This window comes from Syngnathus floridae, chromosome 7 (assembly GCF_059516105.1).
Source record: "Syngnathus floridae isolate MCC-2025c chromosome 7, RoL_Sflo_1.0, whole genome shotgun sequence".
NCBI lineage: Eukaryota > Metazoa > Chordata > Actinopteri > Syngnathiformes > Syngnathidae > Syngnathus > Syngnathus floridae.
This window is the reverse complement of record NC_142419.1, coordinates 7,780,458-7,799,149: the sequence shown is the minus strand read 5'-3', so window position 1 is coordinate 7,799,149 and position 18,692 is coordinate 7,780,458. Positions and strand designations below refer to the sequence as shown.

The 18,692-nt window shown below is 39.6% G+C and overlaps 4 protein-coding genes, 1 long non-coding RNA gene and 2 other non-coding genes across 9 annotated transcripts; 3 read left to right on the top strand and 4 right to left on the bottom strand.

Annotated features, from left to right (window-relative positions):
• Positions 1-183: 183 nt before the first annotated feature.
• chchd2 (coiled-coil-helix-coiled-coil-helix domain containing 2) lies at positions 184-2,897 on the top strand. Its single transcript, XM_088381611.1, has 4 exons — positions 184-370; positions 985-1,222; positions 1,442-1,616; positions 2,280-2,897. The coding sequence occupies exons 1-4, from the start codon at positions 321-323 to the stop codon at positions 2,288-2,290; spliced, it is 474 nt and encodes a 157-aa protein (XP_088237737.1). The 5' UTR covers positions 184-320; the 3' UTR covers positions 2,291-2,897.
• A 271-nt stretch (positions 2,898-3,168) lies between these two features.
• LOC148394999 (phosphorylase b kinase gamma catalytic chain, skeletal muscle/heart isoform-like) lies at positions 3,169-8,112 on the top strand. Of its 3 annotated transcripts, none has more exons than XM_088380958.1 (11): positions 3,169-3,367; positions 3,881-3,985; positions 4,267-4,403; positions 5,100-5,278; positions 5,458-5,512; positions 5,629-5,694; positions 5,783-5,946; positions 6,531-6,621; positions 6,824-6,977; positions 7,064-7,189; positions 7,390-8,112. In XM_088380958.1, exons 3-11 carry the CDS (start codon positions 4,321-4,323, stop codon positions 7,654-7,656), a joined length of 1,185 nt encoding a protein of 394 aa, XP_088237084.1. In that variant the 5' UTR covers positions 3,169-3,367; positions 3,881-3,985; positions 4,267-4,320; the 3' UTR covers positions 7,657-8,112. The 3 variants fall into 3 exon arrangements, with proteins under 3 accessions (XP_088237084.1, XP_088237085.1, XP_088237083.1); XM_088380957.1 differs by having other exon boundaries at positions 3,170-3,367; positions 4,293-4,403; XM_088380959.1 differs by lacking the exon at positions 3,881-3,985 and having other exon boundaries at positions 4,293-4,403.
• Positions 8,113-8,529: 417 nt separating this feature from the next.
• On the bottom strand, positions 8,530-10,159 carry LOC148394996 (uncharacterized). The gene is made up of 3 exons (XR_015859491.1): positions 10,023-10,159; positions 9,407-9,481; positions 8,530-9,028 (listed from the first exon to the last, which is right to left on the bottom strand). It is a non-coding gene; the product is annotated as an uncharacterized LOC148394996 (long non-coding RNA).
• LOC148394998 (small nucleolar RNA SNORA15) lies at positions 9,151-9,280 on the bottom strand. Its single transcript, XR_015859696.1, has one exon. It is a non-coding gene; the product is annotated as a small nucleolar RNA SNORA15 (small nucleolar RNA).
• On the bottom strand, positions 9,602-9,733 carry LOC148394997 (small nucleolar RNA SNORA15). The gene has a single exon (XR_015859695.1). It is a non-coding gene; the product is annotated as a small nucleolar RNA SNORA15 (small nucleolar RNA).
• Positions 10,160-10,248: 89 nt separating the features above from the next.
• psph (phosphoserine phosphatase) lies at positions 10,249-13,532 on the top strand. The gene is made up of 6 exons (XM_088381362.1): positions 10,249-10,366; positions 11,645-11,791; positions 11,868-12,002; positions 12,493-12,638; positions 12,736-12,884; positions 12,982-13,532. Exons 2-6 carry the CDS (start codon positions 11,652-11,654, stop codon positions 13,090-13,092), a joined length of 681 nt encoding a protein of 226 aa, XP_088237488.1. The 5' UTR covers positions 10,249-10,366; positions 11,645-11,651; the 3' UTR covers positions 13,093-13,532.
• On the bottom strand, positions 13,441-17,851 carry LOC148394994 (protein NipSnap homolog 2-like). The gene is made up of 10 exons (XM_088381361.1): positions 17,687-17,851; positions 17,153-17,292; positions 17,032-17,077; positions 16,567-16,661; positions 16,248-16,318; positions 16,016-16,156; positions 15,629-15,660; positions 15,101-15,195; positions 14,738-14,821; positions 13,441-14,470 (listed from the first exon to the last, which is right to left on the bottom strand). Exons 1-10 carry the CDS (start codon positions 17,776-17,778, stop codon positions 14,406-14,408), a joined length of 861 nt encoding a protein of 286 aa, XP_088237487.1. The 5' UTR covers positions 17,779-17,851; the 3' UTR covers positions 13,441-14,405.
• Positions 17,852-18,692: the final 841 nt, after the last annotated feature.

The window sequence follows — 18,692 nt, the reverse complement described above, 5'->3', positions numbered from 1 at the left end:
TGTCGACGTTTATCTTAACAAATACGAGTTTGACTTGCAGAATGATTACGTTACAAATGAACAAAAAATATAAATGAATGCATTACATATCCAAACTTAGCAATTTAATAATAATAATAATAATAATAAAACTGTTGAAAGTGACCTTGTTTTCTAACGTACCGGAAGTTACACGAAAGAGAAATGATGTAACACAGAAAGTTCCGGAACGGCTAAAGGTCGCTAGATTAAAGCGTTTAGCTGAAGACGAGTAGCGACGTTACACCTGAAACTTTTCGATAACAGCACATTTTGAAGAATAACTTATATAATTTGACACCATGCCGAGAGGAAGCAGAAGCCGAACGTCAAGAATGCCTTCTCCAGCAAGGTAACATTGAAAAATTGCGTATTTGAATTGTGATAGCGTCATGTGCTAACGTGTCCTCGGACTGCATGTGGGACTGAGCCAACGAAAGACATTTGCTTAACACAAAGTGGATCAATTAGGGTTACAGGTTTAAATTTTAGAGTTCTGTAAATGTCACTATTTTGTGAGATCTGGTACGCGTGGTTAATTGATACGTCTTTCATCAAGGTCATGCTGTTGAGCAGAACATATAACCGAATCGTGACGCTGTTTAAATAGTGAAACATAACCATTTCCGTTTAGTCCCCCCCCTATTAAATGTGGGAGTCTAGGTTATGTTTTTTAAACTCTGTGAATATGGTACACCTTGACCAATCACTTATTGGGTAATCGTGCTTGACTTTTTGCGCTAGTTTACACTCCGTTCATATTATAGAGTATTCTAATTGGCAAAATTGTCAACTTGTTTTGTGAAAAAACTGTGTGCGTTACTGTTCAGGTGTCCCTGTTGAGTTGTTTTGCAAGCATTAAAGATGTTATGCACAGTCTACCTTTTGTTAATCACCAACTCAATTGTTGATACACAAAACAGTTATGGTGCTATTGTTTGACCTTTTCTGTCAATGTCTTTACAGTCGGGCACCACCACCGCCACCCCCTCCTTCTCATGCTCCTGTACCGATGCACGCGCCTCCGGCCGCCATGGCTGCTCCAGCGGCAGCGCCCAGGCAGCCCGGTATGTTTGCCCAGATGGCGACAACTGCTGCCGGGGTAGCGGTAGGTTCTGCGGTCGGACACACCCTCGGCCATGCAATGACAGGAGCCTTCAGCGGGGGTAGCTCTGAGCCTGCGCGGCCTGATGTTACATACCAGGTAAATAAACATCACCTTATTCATTCATAGATGAACTAAGGGGCAGAGTAATTTGTGTTGTAGGTTCATCTCAAGTGTATTATTTTTGTAAAGACTTTTGTATTCTTTAAGATGACTCAAGTGATTTTCTTATTTGTCAAATTACCCCTACTATTTATCACTCAGATACATGCTTTTGAATGGTTGTAATCTTCTGCCTTGTGTTTGTGTGTGTGTTAGGAGCCCCATCAGGCCCAGCCATATCAAACACAGTCCCCCTACCAGCAGCAGAATACCCCACAGCAAGCATGTTCCTATGAGCTCAAGCAGTTTATTGACTGTGCTCAATCCCAAAGCGATTATAAACTCTGCGAGGGCTTCAGCGAGGTGCTCAAACAATGCAAGTTTGCGAATGGTAAGTATGGAGGCTACAACATTCGATTGCATAAGTAAAAATAGCTTATGAGGGTCTGCATTTTACAAACTTTGCATACACTTTTCAGATAATGCACCACCTCTCCCAGATAATTCAAGAAATGATAAATCCTTAGTTATTCACATGTTTAGCTCCCTTGTTTGCACTGGAATAACTAGAATAAAAACAATGATAGAACAGCAAATTTGACTCTTAACACAGAACTCCCAAGATGGACTGGACAAAATTATTGGCGCCTTATCAAAACTGTAAGAAATGCTAGAGCTGCAAGCATGCCATGCTCGTTTGAGCAATAATTACATTCCTGTGACAAGAGATGATGGTCATTTAGAAATCAAGCTTGCAAGCCAGGTAACATGGGGAAAAGGTGACTTGCCCGTTGTGCACACTACACTGAGCATAGCGAAACGAAAGAATAGCAAAGAATTGGCAGGGGATCTGAAAGTCAAAATTGGGAAAACTGACCATTTCAAAGGTCTCCAGAGATCTGAATGGCTCTATGTCTACTTGTGCAAAACATCAAGAACTTCACACTTCTACGGCAGTTATGATCACCTGGGCATAAAAGATGTAGTACAATGTTTTTAATGCTCCACAAAGATTGTGTCTGGTAATTAACTACCGTTTTTGTTCATCCAACAGGGCTTTCTTGAATTGCATCCCAAAACCTTGGAGGGGAGGAGACCGTAGACTCACTAATGCCGGACATCGTAATCTAATTGAGACCTATTAAATATACGTTTATTCTTCTGACAATATCAGTTAATTCAGTCAAAAATCTACAAAAGAGCTTGTAGTCACATGTTGATAAATATTGCGGTTTTGAGTTGATTTTGCTTGCATGTCATTATTCGCAGTGCTGGGTATTCCTCTATTGTAGAAATGAAAATATTAAAGCATTTGGATCATGAAGACAAAAACAAGATTCCAATGATTTGTCTCATAATTTAGGGCATGAACACTAGTAAACTGCACACATTTAATGTCACTGGAGTGGAACCCACTGTGCATAGTATCATGCAGCATGGACTCGTCATGCAAACTGGTTAATGGTTTGCCAGTTAACAACCAGCCAAGTGGGCAGTAAGTACACTCGGTAGTCATGCTTGTCTCAAGTGACTCAATGAAGGCTTTTTGTGGTATGTGAGGATGGTGAACCCTACAGGGCACAAATATTACCCACACACATTTTTTCATGGTTATGCATACAACTTTACAATACATAGACCTGATAAATAAATGGTTGCTACAGAATTGTCATCACTGGTGTGGGGTGTTGATGTGCAATATGACCCCTGTGATTACTGTAATGCTGTTTCCTCGAAAGTAGTAGTATAGGCCTATCAGTTGAGTCTTGTCTAAGTCGGTTATAAATTACTAGGTTGTATTTTTTAAAATAAAAAGTTCTGTACAATTAAGTCAAATATTGAAGCAAATAGAACGGTATAAAGTAATGTATAGGTAAATCCATCTCAAAATTGTCAGAGTTTACAAATGTAAGATAAGTTGATAAGGTTATTTCGGGACATCTGCTTTTTAAGCGGATACTCTTTAGCGGAAAGAGGTCGCTTTGGAAGCGAGAGTTTATTTTTGGTGTCTTGACATTGGAGCTCCTGTCATGGCAGCGACCTCACAAAGCAGTGGAAGCGTCGGTGTCCACCGTTCTTCGCACCCTTCCTCTCGATGATGGATAACCTTAAATAGGAGGGACTGGCCCAAGCCGGAAAACGGTGAGTGGACCCAGTCTTTCAATCCTTTCACTCAAATTTGTCCAAGCGAGTATCGTTTTAAAAAAAGACGCAACAATGTTCGAAACTTTAACTAGCACAAGCCTGTTATTTTAAAACACCCGGCTAATGTTTGATTGTAGTAAATTAAATCGAAGTTGCTATATGGCGTCCATAATTAAAAAGTAACTTTTTTTCACCGTCGTCTGAACATGTTAACTATAAAATACAGTGATATGGTTTTGTAGGCAAAACATTACAACTTAACTGGATAATTTGCATCAATTTGTCGTCATTGTGTCATTTATTTATTTGTTTTTTGTTCACCCTTGATTGCATTAGCTCTATATATCATGCCTATCAGGACATGCAGCGCTTCTATGTGCTCTCGTGGAGATTGAATTGAAATCATGGCACTATAGAAGGGCAGTAACCGGCGATATTAATGGTTTTCCATTTGGTTGTTTTCTATATACTAAGAAGTGCCCCTCCCATTCAAATACTTTCTGTATTTAGGACGTGTTACTGCAGTACTCGATGAACTACGACGCGTTATACATTCGGGTTACGTCGCTGCCGTAACAAAACTCGTAAACCGAGGACTTCTGGAAACCAAATAAGGTTTGCCCCGCCTCCGTTTTCTTGGATATTTATTTATCAGCGTTTTTTTCCCGGGCATGCATTACTATATCTGTTGACTCGATCGTCTATTACCTATTATGTCATGTGCTATGTTGTTGTTTATGATTGATTGAGCCCAAGCAAATTTACCATAGCCCACCAAAGCTGCACTGCAAATTAAAGTCAGAGTTATGTTCCAAAGATTCAAGACAATTTGTGTTACAAATTACAAACCAGACTTTTAAGGAAGAAATGTGACCTGTCATGACCTTTCACACTAGATTCTCTGTGTATCTTGGACACCTAGTGCATAGCTGTTGTTCGATTACTCCATCATGACCAAGGAGGAGGAGATCCCAGACTGGGTGGGCGCCCAAGAGTTCTATGACAAGTATGAGCCCAAGGAGATACTGGGAAGGTATGTATGGGTAACGTGTGGTATACGGAAAGCAATTTAATCAGAGATGATCATGTTGCGGAATTATGTTTAGTAAAATCTACCAAGATGTCTGTCCCACCACGTCTGTCTCTAAGGTGTTCCATACATCCCTTGAAGCATGTGAGCAGAGAATGAGAGCGCTAATTGTCATTCCCCTCCATTTCTCAGACAGTGGCTCCCCTTACATAAGAAATGTTGTGTATTGCGTGTTTTGGTTCTGTGTTCAAAGCTGTTTTGTAGATTGGTTTTACACACTTTTTTAAAAAAATTGAATGGAGGAAAATAATTACAAAAATGAACCAATGACTCCAAAATTGAATGGAAAAAAGTGAGGCTGTTGTGAAGTGAGGGCACATTTAAATATTGCAGCTTGAACAATGAAAATCACAGACTACACCTTTAATTGAAGACTCAAAATTTACCTTTGGTGTGAATGTGAATGTTTTTTTTCTACATCAGACCAGTCCAAGTTGTATATACCACAATGTTTCTTATTTTTTAAGATGTTGAACAATACTGCAATCCGAGTGGAATTTCAAATCCTACAGTATTTTGCAATTGCAAAAATAAGTTAAGCTAGAGTCAGGCGGAACCCTAGGGGTCCTTTTTTATTTTCCATTCAGTGTGTTCTGCTAACGGCACATTAATTGAACATCCGAGATATCTTTTTCTCAGGGGAGTGAGCAGCGTCGTGCGTCGCTGCGTGGACAAACGCACGTCTCAGGAGTACGCCGTGAAGATCATCGACATCACCCCCTCGGACCAGACAACCCCACAGGAGATCGAGGAGATCAAGGACTCTACCGTGAAGGAGATTGATATCCTCAAGAAAGTCTGCGGACGGGAGAACATTAGTAAGTCCATATTGAATGCACTAACAAAGTAGTCCGCCCTCATTTATGGGGGGTGTTGTCCAACCAACACACTGTCAGTGGCCAATTATCGTAAATGTTGGCATTTGCTCTCCAACTGTCAACGGCAGTGATATTGAACTTTTTTTGACGTTTCTTGTGTTTGACGCACGTCCCTGCAGTACAGCTGAAAGACTGCTATGAATCCCACGTATTCTTTTTCCTGGTTTTTGACTTGTAAGTATGGACAAACGAGAAATCTTCACTTGCAGCCTTATTGTTCTGAGGTTATTCTGCTTCCAAGAATGTTAATCTATTCTTGTTTTATTTACTTTTTGTCTTCTTCATTCCAGGATGAGAAAGGGTGAACTTTTTGACTACCTCACAGAGAAAGTAACTCTGAGTGAGAAAGAAACAAGGTCACTGAGCAAATTTTGACTTCAACCAGCCTACTGTCAGACCTCAACCATGACAAACTTTCATGAGTGCTTGATGTTTTGGTTGTAGGAACATCATGCGCGCTCTGCTGGAGGTGGTTCACTTCCTCCATGAACAGAACATAGTCCATCGGGATCTCAAACCGGAAAACATCCTTTTGGATGATCAGATGAACATCAAACTCACAGACTTTGGCTTCGCCGTGCAAATCCAATCGGGAGAGAAGCTTAAAGGTCAGAGGTCAACTCCTAAACATTATCAGGTTGTCCCCAAATAGTATGTCTTCATAGCTGCAGATATTCGTGGGTGATTGATCATGATGTTGATATATTGCGTGAACTGACGCCAAAACATGAATACAGTAGACACTTTAATTGACTGTGTTTGCGCTCTATAAGAAATGTGACAACTTTGCAAAATGTCCCAGCAGCTGTTCAAAATCAGAGCATGGTCTGGTTGCACATTATTAAGTTACAAAGGTTGAGCTGCAACAAGATACTCGGATCTGTCTGTCATTGGATGCAAAGACGCCAAATAGTGATTTGCCTCAACATTGAATCGTCACAAAATCAATAACTACGTAATTTGTTTAGGTTAAATTGTTTAACTTGCTGGAATCACAGAATCAATCAGAGGAAAGGTTATGGACAGAAGACAAACGATGGGAACGCCTTATCATGATATTGTTATGTTGTGTTGTACTGTTATTTTAAGTTATGTTTTATGTTATGACAAAACATGAAGCAAACGTGCAATAAATTTGCTCTGTTGCTTAAGTTCAAACTTTTTTTCTCCTTAAACCTTTTTTTTCCTGCAGAGGTATGTGGAACACCTCTGTATCTTGCTCCCGAGATCATCCAGTGCTCCATGGACCCTGGCCACGATGGATATGGAACGGCTGTAGACATGTAAGAGTCCCATCACAAAAATCAAAATATTAAAATGATTTTATAAGGCGCATTTATTGATCATTCCGGTGGCCTTAAATGCCCTTGCTCTACATCTTTTCCAAGACGTCTAATTCACAAGCACTCTTGTAAGTGATACGACAGCTCCTGCTATCTCAAATACACTCTGCCATGGTGTTTGCTCTCTGGTTTATACGTGCAGATGGAGTGCAGGTGTGATCATGTATACATTGCTGGCTGGCTCGCCACCATTCTGGCACAGGAAACAGATGCTGATGCTGCGTATGATCTTAAAGGGAGATTACAGCTTCTCATCCCCTGAATGGGATGACCGCTCCGACACTGTCAAAGATTTGGTCAGCCACTTTCTTGGTTTATCTCATCTGTTCTATATGTAAGTTGCCCTACAGTAAAACATACACTCCTTTTGCCATTTTATCAGATTTCTCGGATGCTCGTAGTGGACCCCAGGCAGCGCTACACAGCCGTCGATGTGCTCAACCATTCGTTCTTCTCCCAGTATGTGGTAGACGAAGTCCGACAATTGAGCCCGTACAGAAAATTCAAGGTAAGGTCTTGTCACGAACATGAAATGTTCTAAGAAACAAACTGCCAAATGGTCTAGGAACACTTTTAACAGCATCAGTACAGTTACCATGACATGTGATAGGGGCAATAAATGGTGCTTAAATTAAATGCAGGGCTGCTTGATTTATCCCCCCCAAATGTAGAACATAAGTACCTTAAAGAATGTTACCTTTTCACCAGGTCATTTGCCTCACGGTACTCGCCACCATGCGCATATACTGCAGCTACCGCAGAGCCAAACCAGTTACTAAGGAGGTGATGAAAAGTGACCCGTATGCGATCAAGCCCATTCGCAAGCTTATCGACGCATGTGCCTTCAAGATCTACGGCCATTGGGTCAAGAAAGGCCAGACGCAGAACAGAGCGGCACTATTCGAGAACACTCCCAAGGCTATCCTGCTCTCCATAGTGGCAGAGGCAGATGAGCCAGTGCAGCACATCTTGTAATAAGTGAAGGTCAACAATATAAATGTTGATACAGTTTCTTGATCAAATCGAATTCACTTCATTCACCACGTCCTTATTTCTCTATTAACGCTGCTGTGTAAGACAAAATGCCTTTTGTATAGAAACAGCACCACCTGCTGGATCTAGTTAGAAACTGCACCATGCCGAGAGTGTAGTCAACAGCAGTTTATTTTGATGTGGTTTACAACATTTATTGTAAAAACAATGTTAGCCAATCATATAATGAAAATGCTGGATTTGTTTATGTGTTCACTCTGGGTCTTTATGAGAAAATGAGCCAACCTTTGCCATCAACGCATTGTCTAATGTGGATTTCATACCACTTGCCATATCGTTTTGCTTACCATTATCATGTGATACCGCTTGAAATGCAGCTGCTTTTAAAAGTGAAAATGATTTAACATTTTAATAATAAACAGAACTTTTAGTTGCTTATCATTGTGCTATGTTTTATTCAACCAATAAAATCACTTTGGTAGTTATTAAATTGTCAAAATATGGAGTTATGAGTCGCAAAGTCCCCAACGTACACTTAGACACTTATGTAGCTGAGTCACCACTACAAAAACGTCACTCAAGCTCATAACCGCATGTTCTGAAACTTTAAAAATAATGCAAAACGTACTGTAGTCTAAACTGTTGTTTTTTACATTTTTTGTACTTATTACTGAACTATTGCTACTCTTTAAACATATTTTAAAGTATCAAGTACTCCCAAGGGAAGGAGCTTTTTCAGAACCACTGGACATTGTTTCATGTTAATGACTGAATGGTTGTAATAACTGGAACATAAGTTGATGAACCACAGTTTTAGAACATTTTAATATTTAAAGAAATGAAAACCACACAATGTAACAGTGTTAAACTTTATTGGTTATCCTTTTTTAGTACAAGGGTAGAAAATGTAGAAAACAAGACAAGAGACCAATACTATTCTACAACATTTGATGCATTGACTCTCCCGGATGAAGGCTCTTTGTCCTCTGTTGACACTATTGTCTTTTGTTTAGACGTTTCTTTTCCCCCCAAACGCATGTATTTACCTGTAATTACTGCGTGCAATTCTTTTGATTGAGAAGCATTTTGCTAGACACGCAAAGAGTTGGCCTATCTAGCTATGAGCATAGAGGTATGTATTTGATTTCAAGGTGAGGCTGAAAACCTTCGGCACATCCCTCGTGTAATTGTGTACAACAAATTATATTTGCAACAACTTGAGCACACTATGTCTTTCATCCTCCTGTTGGAACGACAACTCGACTAACAGCATACAAGCCGGTACATCAGAACTCACCCACACTGTTAAAAAAAAAAAGGGGGGGGGGGGGGGGGGTCACATCACTCTGAAGCCCTGTTGAAAGAAAAAAAAAATCATGTATTCAAATTCACTATTGCTGTACATGTGGACATAGTTAGCATTAAGGGGAATAATGTTCACAAGGTCACCAATTACACAGATCATTTTACTAAAGTATGTGTGCTCATTTCTATATTTCTGGATGAAGCTGAAGAGCGTTCATCCGTGATTACAAGAAATGAGGCAATCCTCTTGCATGGTGTCTGACTGTGTCCACCACAGAGTTGGAACAGAATTCTGCCATGCAGTCTCAGGTTTTTCTCCCATTAACAATAATTAAGCCCCATTTGTGTCTGAATCTTATTGTTGATATCGTATTTGTCATTCATTAGATGCTATTATACTGGATGACAGTAGATTGTGAAAGTGCACCTCATTTTGTGGCCCAGAAGATGAAATGCTTGCGTGGCATGGTCTTCGGCTCGGGAGTCAATATTTAATGATTTCCTGTGGAAAACGAAAAAAATTCATCATATCGATATTAGTCAGAAATAATGCTCTCCTCAATAACACAGCAAATGTTTATTAGCCAAATCCTTGAAATGTTCAACTTAAATTTGGTAAGAAAATGTTAATCACTGACAGCAGAATGAGTTGAGTGATTGCTCATTCACTGTAAAGTCTGTGTGAAAATTGATTATTTCGCATGGTGTCTGACTGAGTTTACTACTTCAAGAGTAAATCAGAATTCGGCCATGCATTCAAACACGTGTTTCCAGGAATGTTACCAGTTTAACAAAAACTTCACAAGTTAAATGTCCAGTAGTTCCATTAACATTTCAGATTATCTTTTTTCCCTTAGTAGATAACATAGTTGTTTATTTGCATTAGTACTTGAATCAGAAGCTCGAAATACATTACACAAAGAAATGCTAACAGGCTAAAGCTAATTCAAGGCAATTTATAACCTATATAGCCAGGAATTAACACTCACTTTCTATTAGAAATACACATTCTTCCACTCTTTCAACGTTCAGGGAACACAAACCTCAAAAGGTAGCCATTTTAATTGAGGAAAGTTTGTTTCCGCGGTGCTTTTCGTTGTCGCGTTGTCCTTGCTTCTTGTTGGTTCAGCATGTCTGAGGTCAGGGGCAGGCCGCCTGATCTGCTGTGGGGGCGGGATCATTGCGACGAGAGCCGTGATTGGTCATACCTGCTGACGTCCTATCAGATGAGTATGGGCGGTCCTTCACCGGCTTGGCTCTGATTGGTGCAACTCGCTTCTTCTTTTTCTGGCTCGTCCACCAACTGATGCTTCTATGTGGAGTGGTTGATCAGTAGTTGCCTCTTCCTCAAGCTACCTCTTGTTCCTTTACACCGCTGCTATTTTTCGTAAGTATTACTCCAGAACGACTTGTTCTTTTGTTCGATTTCTTATTTCATCTACGTTGTCCTTTTATTCGTTTCACATCAAGTTTATCTTTCAACAGCAGCTGTCAACTGACTAGATCGCAAAAAACAGAATAGATTTGGGTAAAATATAACTGTTTTAACTTCATCAAATGTCAGCGGTTCATCATCACGCATGACAATATAGTGTCTTGTCAATCAGCTTGCCTGCTCCATTGCATTCTTATAATTAGATGTTTCCTTACTTCAGCGTTGTAACGAATTATGTGGACGGTGAGTGAGGGGTGACGCAACAGTGGCAGACGATGTCCACCATGGCCCCTTCCTATGTTTTGTTTAAGCAGTCGCTATTATGCAACCACGTATTGTTGTCGTTAAAATTTGAGGCGTTTTGTCGTATGTAATAATGTATTTTGCTGTTCATTGGACACCATGTGTAGATCAGCTCAGAGCTTTGGTAATGTCAGCTGTGGCAAATGTACTTGCACTTTTGTGGAAGTACAAGTTCCGAAGCAAAAGTTAAAGTACTGGTTTTAAATAAACTAAAAGATAGTCCTACTCGGAAATGTAGATAATGTTTATTGTCTATTATATACAATAGTCATCTTGGCACCAACCAAAAATCTTAGCAAAGAAAGAAGTTTGCCTTTTTTATTAACCTAAGGCCATGGATGAATAAAATCTTGCTTCCAGGCACCTATTCCCTGGTTTCACCTTACAAGCTCATAGAAAGTAAATATACTGTATCTCTGAGAAATAAAAGTGAAAAATGATTGCATATAGTTTCTGTTAGCTCTGTTTCAGACTTTCACATGTTGACATTTGGGATGCAACCATATCCAACGGTCACAATACAATATTACCATGATAGGAACCTCACAATACGATTACTATGATGGTATTGTGTGGTGAGTGGCGGTATAAAACCATTCTCAATACTGTAAAAAACAGACAATATTCTAAAAAAAAATCTCATGATATTGGCAAAAAGCACAAATTTGTGTATAATGTACGTAGTTTATAATGTTGTGTTTCGCTGAACCAGGCAAAAAATATTTTTAATGGAGTTGTGCATCTTTTAATGATGTTGGTGATATTATGGCAATTTCAATATTGCAATATCAAAATATAGTGGTTATCATTGCACCTCTTGTTGACACATTTATTGTCTAATTATTATGTATCTGTCCTATTTTAAATGGCAGAAAATTTATTTCATTTTTGTTTGGTCCTGACTACGAATAATCCTTCTCTTCACAGCATTGCAATGTCTACAATGTCAGAGACAAAGGAACTTTTTAGGAGAGCAGATGCTGTCTGTTTTGACGTGGACAGCACGGTTATCAAAGAGGAAGGCATTGATGAACTGGCAAAGTTCTGCGGCGTTGGGGATGCAGTCACCGAAATGTAAAGACATTCCTCTTCAAAACTATGTTATCCCCGATGTTATCACACGAAACTTGACTTAACTTGTACGTTATAGGACTCGTAAAGCCATGGGTGGTTCGGTGACTTTCAAATCAGCTTTGTCTGAGCGCCTCGCCATCATTAAATGTTCCAGGGAACAGGTCAACAAACTGATCACAGACCACCCACCACAGCTGACCCCAGGTATCAGGTATGAGAGGCAACCCCCCATGTTTGTTTTCTTTTGTTTCACTTACAGCATTCTGAAGATCAAGATTTTCCTAGAGTACTCGACTGCTTCAGGAAAATTACTACAAGTTATTGAAAGCTTTGGGAAAGACACTCCAATGTATTTTGCTGAGAACATTTTATGAACCATCTAAATGATGAGCAACCTAAATGAGAATTTATAATATTAGCTGCCACAAGAGGACATAGCCCACAATCTTCTTTCGAGTTCCTTCCATACATGTATGGGTTTGATTTTGTACACTTTTAACTTTAAACCTGCCTTCTTGTGATCTCATATTGTTTTGAGTTCCCTTGAGATCTTTCAGTCTAAACATTTGTTGCTCTAACCATCAGATCTTATGATGTGCACTGAAGCACTGCCATGCCCGGACATAAATATGCCTTTCCCACACTAACCACAAGGACGGTGATTATCCTGATCATTGATTTCCTTCCGTGTTCATATCCAGGGACCTTGTGGAGCGCCTACACCAACGCAACATCAAGGTGTTCCTCATTTCAGGCGGCTTCCGCTGCATTGTGGAACACGTGGCCACTCAGCTAAACATTCCTTTAGAAAACGTCTACGCCAACCGACTCAAATTCTACTTCAATGGTAAGAATACTGGAGTGAGACTTCATCCCCATCTGCAAAAATGTCCCCAACATGACATTATTTTAAGAAGTAATAAATTAAATGTGGTTATGTTTAGGTGAGTACGCTGGATTTGATGAGAGCCAGCCGACAGCAGAGAGCGGGGGGAAAGGCAAAGTCATTAGCATGCTGAAGGAAAAGTACGGCTTCAAGACAGTGGTGATGATTGGAGATGGAGCCACAGATCTAGAGGCGTGCCCTCCAGCTGTGAGTATTCATGTTAATGGTTTCATTTGAATATTCAGGCTATTTATATTCATTGTATTGAAAATCAATGTGGTTGATTTGTTTTTCCCCTCTATAGAACGCCTTCATTGGATTTGGTGGCAATGTGGTGAGGCCACAGGTTAAAGAGATGAGTTTGTGGTATGTTACAAGTTTTGGAGAGCTACTAAAAGAAATGGAAAAGATTTGATGACCCTAAAAAGAGTACATTTACTCTTTTTTTAAGTTTTTTTTTTAAACAAATGTTATTTGCACCATAAGGTCTGATGGTTTTATCCATCGTGAATACTCCATTTATGTAAACAGATTCTAAATCAATGTTTACTATAATCCAACCATTTCTCCTATACTTTTAAATACCCGCTGCCTATGTGGAGGTGCAACATTTTTGTGTTTTAGGCACTTTTTTCATTTCAGACTTACTCCTACACAATGGGAAGTGCAATGTAAAACAAATTAATTATATATGGATAATTGTAATCAGTCACGTGAAGGATAGGCTGCATTGTAAAGATTGAGTTTTAAACACAGACAAATGTTGTTGCTTGAATTGCTTTAATTCTGTGTCATTATTGCCCTAGAAAGACAAAATAAAGACACGTATCTTTTTTTTCTGATAAAATCTGACAATATGTTGCGGCGTGAATGCCCATGTTGTGGTTTATCATTACTCCCCCTGAAAATACCTTACATCAGATTTTTAAACAATATTTTTAAACAAGGCATGCTTTGTTCACACAAGGGCAAAAAAAAGTTACACTTACAAACAAGACTAAGAAACTCGATAACCGATTGTGTAAAAACTCCACAAAGACAGGAAAAAAAATACAAGATGAAATTCAGTCAAAAATATTAACTTCTTGAAAATACTATGTATCACACATTGATAGTCAACTTTGGAACACAACGTTCAGATGTTATGCCAGCTAACATTTTAACGATTAATGAATGTTACGCTCAATAAATAAAAGTCCCCCAGCAGTTATGATAGGAACAAGACTCTTAAACTTTACATACCATAGCTGCATTGTTTTATTTTATCAATATACTTTGGTAGCCTCTAATCTTGTTCATCAATGATTAGCTTCCATGTGGCAGAGTCCACGTTGGAATAAATAACCATGCAGTGGCATAATGCAGTAGAGTTGTAAGGGTTTGTTTCAAAGCAAATCTTGACCTACCCAAAATACTGAAAAGGACTTGACATGAATGTTTGACAATTTTGTAGTTTGCGTTTGTGTCTAGGTAGATGCCTGGCAATATAAATATTGCAAAGCATCATAGATAAGAGTATTTTGGAGTTAGCAAGTACTCCCTGCAGTCCCATGCTGTGCCACTTGAACCTACCACAATAAGTATATGTATTCCTTTAGCTGTCCTTATACATCAGTCACCAACTTCTGATATGACAATAATGATGAAAGAAAGAGGCATGTAGTTTGATAGCACTGAAACGGTCGGATATGATGCTCTTGGGTCACTCATTGCGAGAGGCTTCAGTCTTTACTTCAGAGGTGATGCCTTGGTGGGGATCATAATTCGGGAATCCATATGTTGGATGAGAGGAACTGTGGGGGGAGAGGCGAATGTAAGCAATAGGTTTTAGAAACTATTTACTCTTGTCATTTTAACTCGAAAGTCAGTTACAGTCCTCAAAGGCATTTGAAGTAGATGATCTGGCCTCATAATAAAGTCGGATAATTTGCTTAGCAAATATGGAATGTTGCTTGTACCATGTCTTGACAAATACTTGAATGAATCAACAAAAGCGATGAATCACTCAAACCTAATTTGCTGGAGTTTTTTTTTTTTTTTTTTAAATAGTATTTGCCCACCTGTATAGTAGACCACCTCGTGCCAGCCTTCCTCTTGCCAAGCACCGTTCCTTGTGTCCTCTCTGGATTGAAGGTCTTTGTAGGCTAAAAGAAACAAAACCTCTTACAACTCAAGACCATTCACTACAGAAAGCACAGCTTTGTTCTGCCTCCAACAACTACATTAAATAATCAGGTTGACAAACCAGTGGCCGACAGTCCTCCATTTATGAAAATTAGTTTAGCCAACCCCACACACTGCGAAAATTCTGCCAGTTTTATCCATGTCACTTGGAGTGTGGTGGCCTTACAAAAGTAGTTTATTTCAAAACGCTTTAATCATGTACAGTATTTTTTCAAATCGAGCTGGTTTCTTGACATTACCCCAGAGGTGATGAACCATGTAGAGGTTGCCAATCTGTGAGAAAAACCCTCCGACAGCTTCACTGTTTTGCTGGCGTAGTCGAATAGCTCTCGCCCTGCCAAAAACAACAAAACAATCATTTAAATCATGTAAGTGGGGTGGGGGGTACAATCTGGTCAGTGTACAAAGAAGAAGAGTAATCAGATATTTCATGCCCGAAAATTGAAGACTCTTACTTTATCACAGTTATGGATTAGCTATAGTGGACATACATACTAGTGTGATGACAGTGTGACTGCAGACAATTTTTGAAATGGTGGCACTCACTGATAACATTCAGTCCGGCAAGCCCCCAAAACCTTCTTATTTGCAATCTATTACAACTAACTCACGCAGAATGATAATGTTTTGTCTTGCTGCAGTGTTGTACTTGTTCAGTAATTGTTCAGTTAAAAGAGCATATAAAATTATAGACTGAACGATTATGTGCAGACGGTTAAGAATGGTGCAACAAGTTCTGTGTGTGCAATTAAATTATGCAGTCTTACCAGTAATTACCCCACTCGATCATTGTTCCTGGCTGTGGGAAAGAACAGTGGTATGAGTCGAGCCTGTTTGGTGCTCTGTGCACAACACAGCAACGGCGCGGCTGATTGATGTAATAACTAAGTGACGTTGTGAGACAATGAATCCATAATAAAATTTGTTGCCAATATTATTTTATTATCAATTTCATCAATTTGTCGTTGCCCTAAAGCAGAGCTGCAGTGTAAGCGCATATTAGCATTAGCAAACAGAATTACCGGCCCACACAACCGATAAGCGTGGAACATGCACAGATCCACTCGTCTAGTTCAATTTGATTGCTTGGTCATAAAGTGCTGTGCCCAAGAGTGAAAACACAAATAATGCTTTTATTGTTTTTTAGTACTCACCCTGAGTTGGTAGGATCTCAGCTCGTAGATGTTGGGTCCCTCTCTAGGGACTGGCTCATTCCAGAAACTGAACTCCAGTAGAAGCTGGTTTCTGCGAGACAGCAGCATTTTACCACGCTCCTTCCTGTACTCTGTGAACTCCTGCAGTTGGGAAAAAACATGGGTCAGTACCAACAGGCTCTATTCACTGATGGGATAAACAACAGAATAGGTGTGAAGAAATCCTGCTGACCTTGTTCTGGCGTAGTTTGTTCATCACCTCTGTCAGAGCTGGGTAACCACCTCTGTAACGCCACAGGTGAACTGGGCAAAAAAAATAAAAAGATCTTTACTGTGTCATATGGGAATCCGAAAATGTCACAAATAGCAAATGCGCATATTTATTTTGTACCTTCTGCCATCTAGCGGACGAGTTTTTAATTGTTCATTTGTAGGAAAAACAATGTATGGAGCAATTATTTTCTCACAGCACATCTCACTTATGTGATACCATACAATATCTATGGAGACATTTTGCTATGATGCAATATATTTGGCAGTGATGATCCTACCAGCCTGGTCTTGTTCTCCATACCAAGTATTCCAGGTGCCCACCAGCTCACAGGGGTAGTACTTATCAGCATGGATGGAGGGCAAGACTTCCTCACTGTGACAAAAAAAATACATAATTTCACAAACAAATCAAACAATATTCAGCTAGGACTCCAGCACAATTTAATCAAGAATAGCTTTGCAACCATACCTAAAATCATAAATATGTTTAATGTTAAAGTTCAAATGGTGTTTATGGTTGCAGAACCTAAATAGAAGCCAACTACTAAAAGTACTTGGCCTGTAGACATCTAAGTTATGCGCAGATGACTTGCAGCATAGCAGCTCCTTACACACCTCACAAGAATAGAACACAGATTTATTTTTACTGGCTGTACAACGCTTGGCACACATGTCTCAGTGTTATGCTTCTAACTCATGCTGAGCAAAATGGTTTAGGATTAAACAATAAAAATACAACTTACCAGAGTTTGTTATATGCTTCAAGGCACTCAGGCTTGACATTATGGACTGAAAACGGAGATCAATTTCAACAATTCTAACAACTTAAGGATGTTTGTTCTGGGAAATGTGCAATGTACTTACACTGGATTTTGTAAAGGTTACTTTCTTCATTTTTGGTCAGTAGGGTCGAGTGTGCATCTTTCCTGGGATCAACTTTCCTGACAAAGAGTGATTTGAACCAGCTGTCTTCTTTTTTATTGACACCGGATGTGGAAAAGCCTCTGCAAAATAAAAAAGTCAAAAGGACCGCAGACGCTTGATGCCATGTATCACATCACACGATCACACCCTGATACACAAGGACTTTCGTGTATACAGTAGGTAGCATCCAAGTAGCAAATTGACCTTGAGCATCTGACAAACACCACGGCACAACTTAAAAAGTGTGTTTCTTTTGACTCGGTAAATACACAGCATTGATCTAATTTCGTAAAATATGACATTGCAGAGTGAGTGTTTTTCATGTGGTTTAGTTCGGATGGACCGCTACTCAACTACTTAGCGCGTCAGCAGCTAGCTTGCACAGACACATCACGTCAACCTCCGATGCCAACACACAGGTAACAGACTACAACAAACAATGAAACGTGGCGTGCATCTTAATGACGAGCTGACCTGCTCCAAACAAGAAGATGCTTGGTGGACTGGGCCCCGTTTTTAGCCCGGGCCAAGCCGGTGCTTGCTCTCTGAAGGACTCCAGTCGCCATCTTCCATTAGAGCGAGAGGGGTCTGCTTTTGATGGGGATAACCTTAAGCGTTGTTCACACTGTTGACCGCTAGATGGCAAGAGAGCGCCACAGGGCTCATACGTGGTCGAGTCGAAGTCTAGAAGAAGGTACCAGGGTGACGTACGGCTTGCGTCACTATTTGGCCTCGTTGTTCAAATTGCAAAAGTAAAAATGTCCTACATTACCGACAGCTATCAGCGATATTGACTCAGTAGCTAGCAGATTTACATCATTGCTTTAATATCTCTTTTAATCGGATTTGTTCTGGATGATGTTTACCTTGTAACTTAATTTTTTATTCTCAGAATCTGAATCATTCTCAAAAGTTGTGCACCTCAAAATACATTCAACCCTGTTACAAAAACCTTTTTGGGGTTGATGACTCATCACATAATCAAGTCTTCTTTTTATTGTTATTATTAGTGTAATTGTTATCATTGTTGTTATTGATATTATGATTATTATTTCACATTATTCCCCACATTCCAAAAACATGCCCATTAATATGATCCTAGATCATTCATAGGTGTGAATATGAGTGAGTGGTTATTTGTATATGTGAACTCCGTGATGAGCTCCCATCTATAGTCCGAGGTCAGGCCCATTCCTCAAGTTAGGTTCCAGCTCATTCACAACACTAGTAAAAACAAGCGGTATAAAAAAATAGATGGATGGATGGATTTGTTATTTGGATGCTCTTAAGTGTGTGAATAAGTGTGAATAAGATCCGTGCCCTTTGTGAGGTCAAGTTGTATAGAAAATTGACAGATGGATAAAATTTGAAAACATGATGCAGCCATCAGATATCGGACTTTAATTCTTGGGCCACAGGCTCCATACTAGCACCATGGTTAATGAAAGTTAGACGTTTTTTTTTTTTAGTATTCAGGCAC

Bases quoted from the DNA above. Each gene is read 5' to 3' on its own strand.
- chchd2 (XM_088381611.1), top strand. From the start codon at position 321: ATGCCGAGAGGAAGCAGAAGCCGAACGTCAAGAATGCCTTCTCCAGCA. The intron at 371-984 runs GTAACATTGAAA...ATGTCTTTACAG, and splicing joins AGAATGCCTTCTCCAGCAAG to TCGGGCACCACCACCGCCAC. The intron at 1,223-1,441 runs GTAAATAAACAT...TGTGTGTGTTAG, and splicing joins GGCCTGATGTTACATACCAG to GAGCCCCATCAGGCCCAGCC.
- LOC148394999 (XM_088380959.1), top strand. From the start codon at position 4,321: ATGACCAAGGAGGAGGAGATCCCAGACTGGGTGGGCGCCCAAGAGTTC. The intron at 5,513-5,628 runs GTAAGTATGGAC...TCTTCATTCCAG, and splicing joins TTTTTCCTGGTTTTTGACTT to GATGAGAAAGGGTGAACTTT. The intron at 7,190-7,389 runs GTAAGGTCTTGT...CCTTTTCACCAG, and splicing joins GCCCGTACAGAAAATTCAAG to GTCATTTGCCTCACGGTACT.
- psph (XM_088381362.1), top strand. From the start codon at position 11,652: ATGTCTACAATGTCAGAGACAAAGGAACTTTTTAGGAGAGCAGATGCT. The intron at 11,792-11,867 runs GTAAAGACATTC...TGTACGTTATAG, and splicing joins GGGGATGCAGTCACCGAAAT to GACTCGTAAAGCCATGGGTG. The intron at 12,003-12,492 runs GTATGAGAGGCA...GTTCATATCCAG, and splicing joins CAGCTGACCCCAGGTATCAG to GGACCTTGTGGAGCGCCTAC.
- LOC148394994 (XM_088381361.1), bottom strand. From the start codon at position 17,778: ATGGCGACTGGAGTCCTTCAGAGAGCAAGCACCGGCTTGGCCCGGGCT. The intron at 17,293-17,686 runs GTCAGCTCGTCA...TTTATTTTGCAG, and splicing joins CATCTTCTTGTTTGGAGCAG to AGGCTTTTCCACATCCGGTG. The intron at 15,196-15,628 runs GTAAGACTGCAT...TGTTTTTGGCAG, and splicing joins ATCGAGTGGGGTAATTACTG to GGCGAGAGCTATTCGACTAC.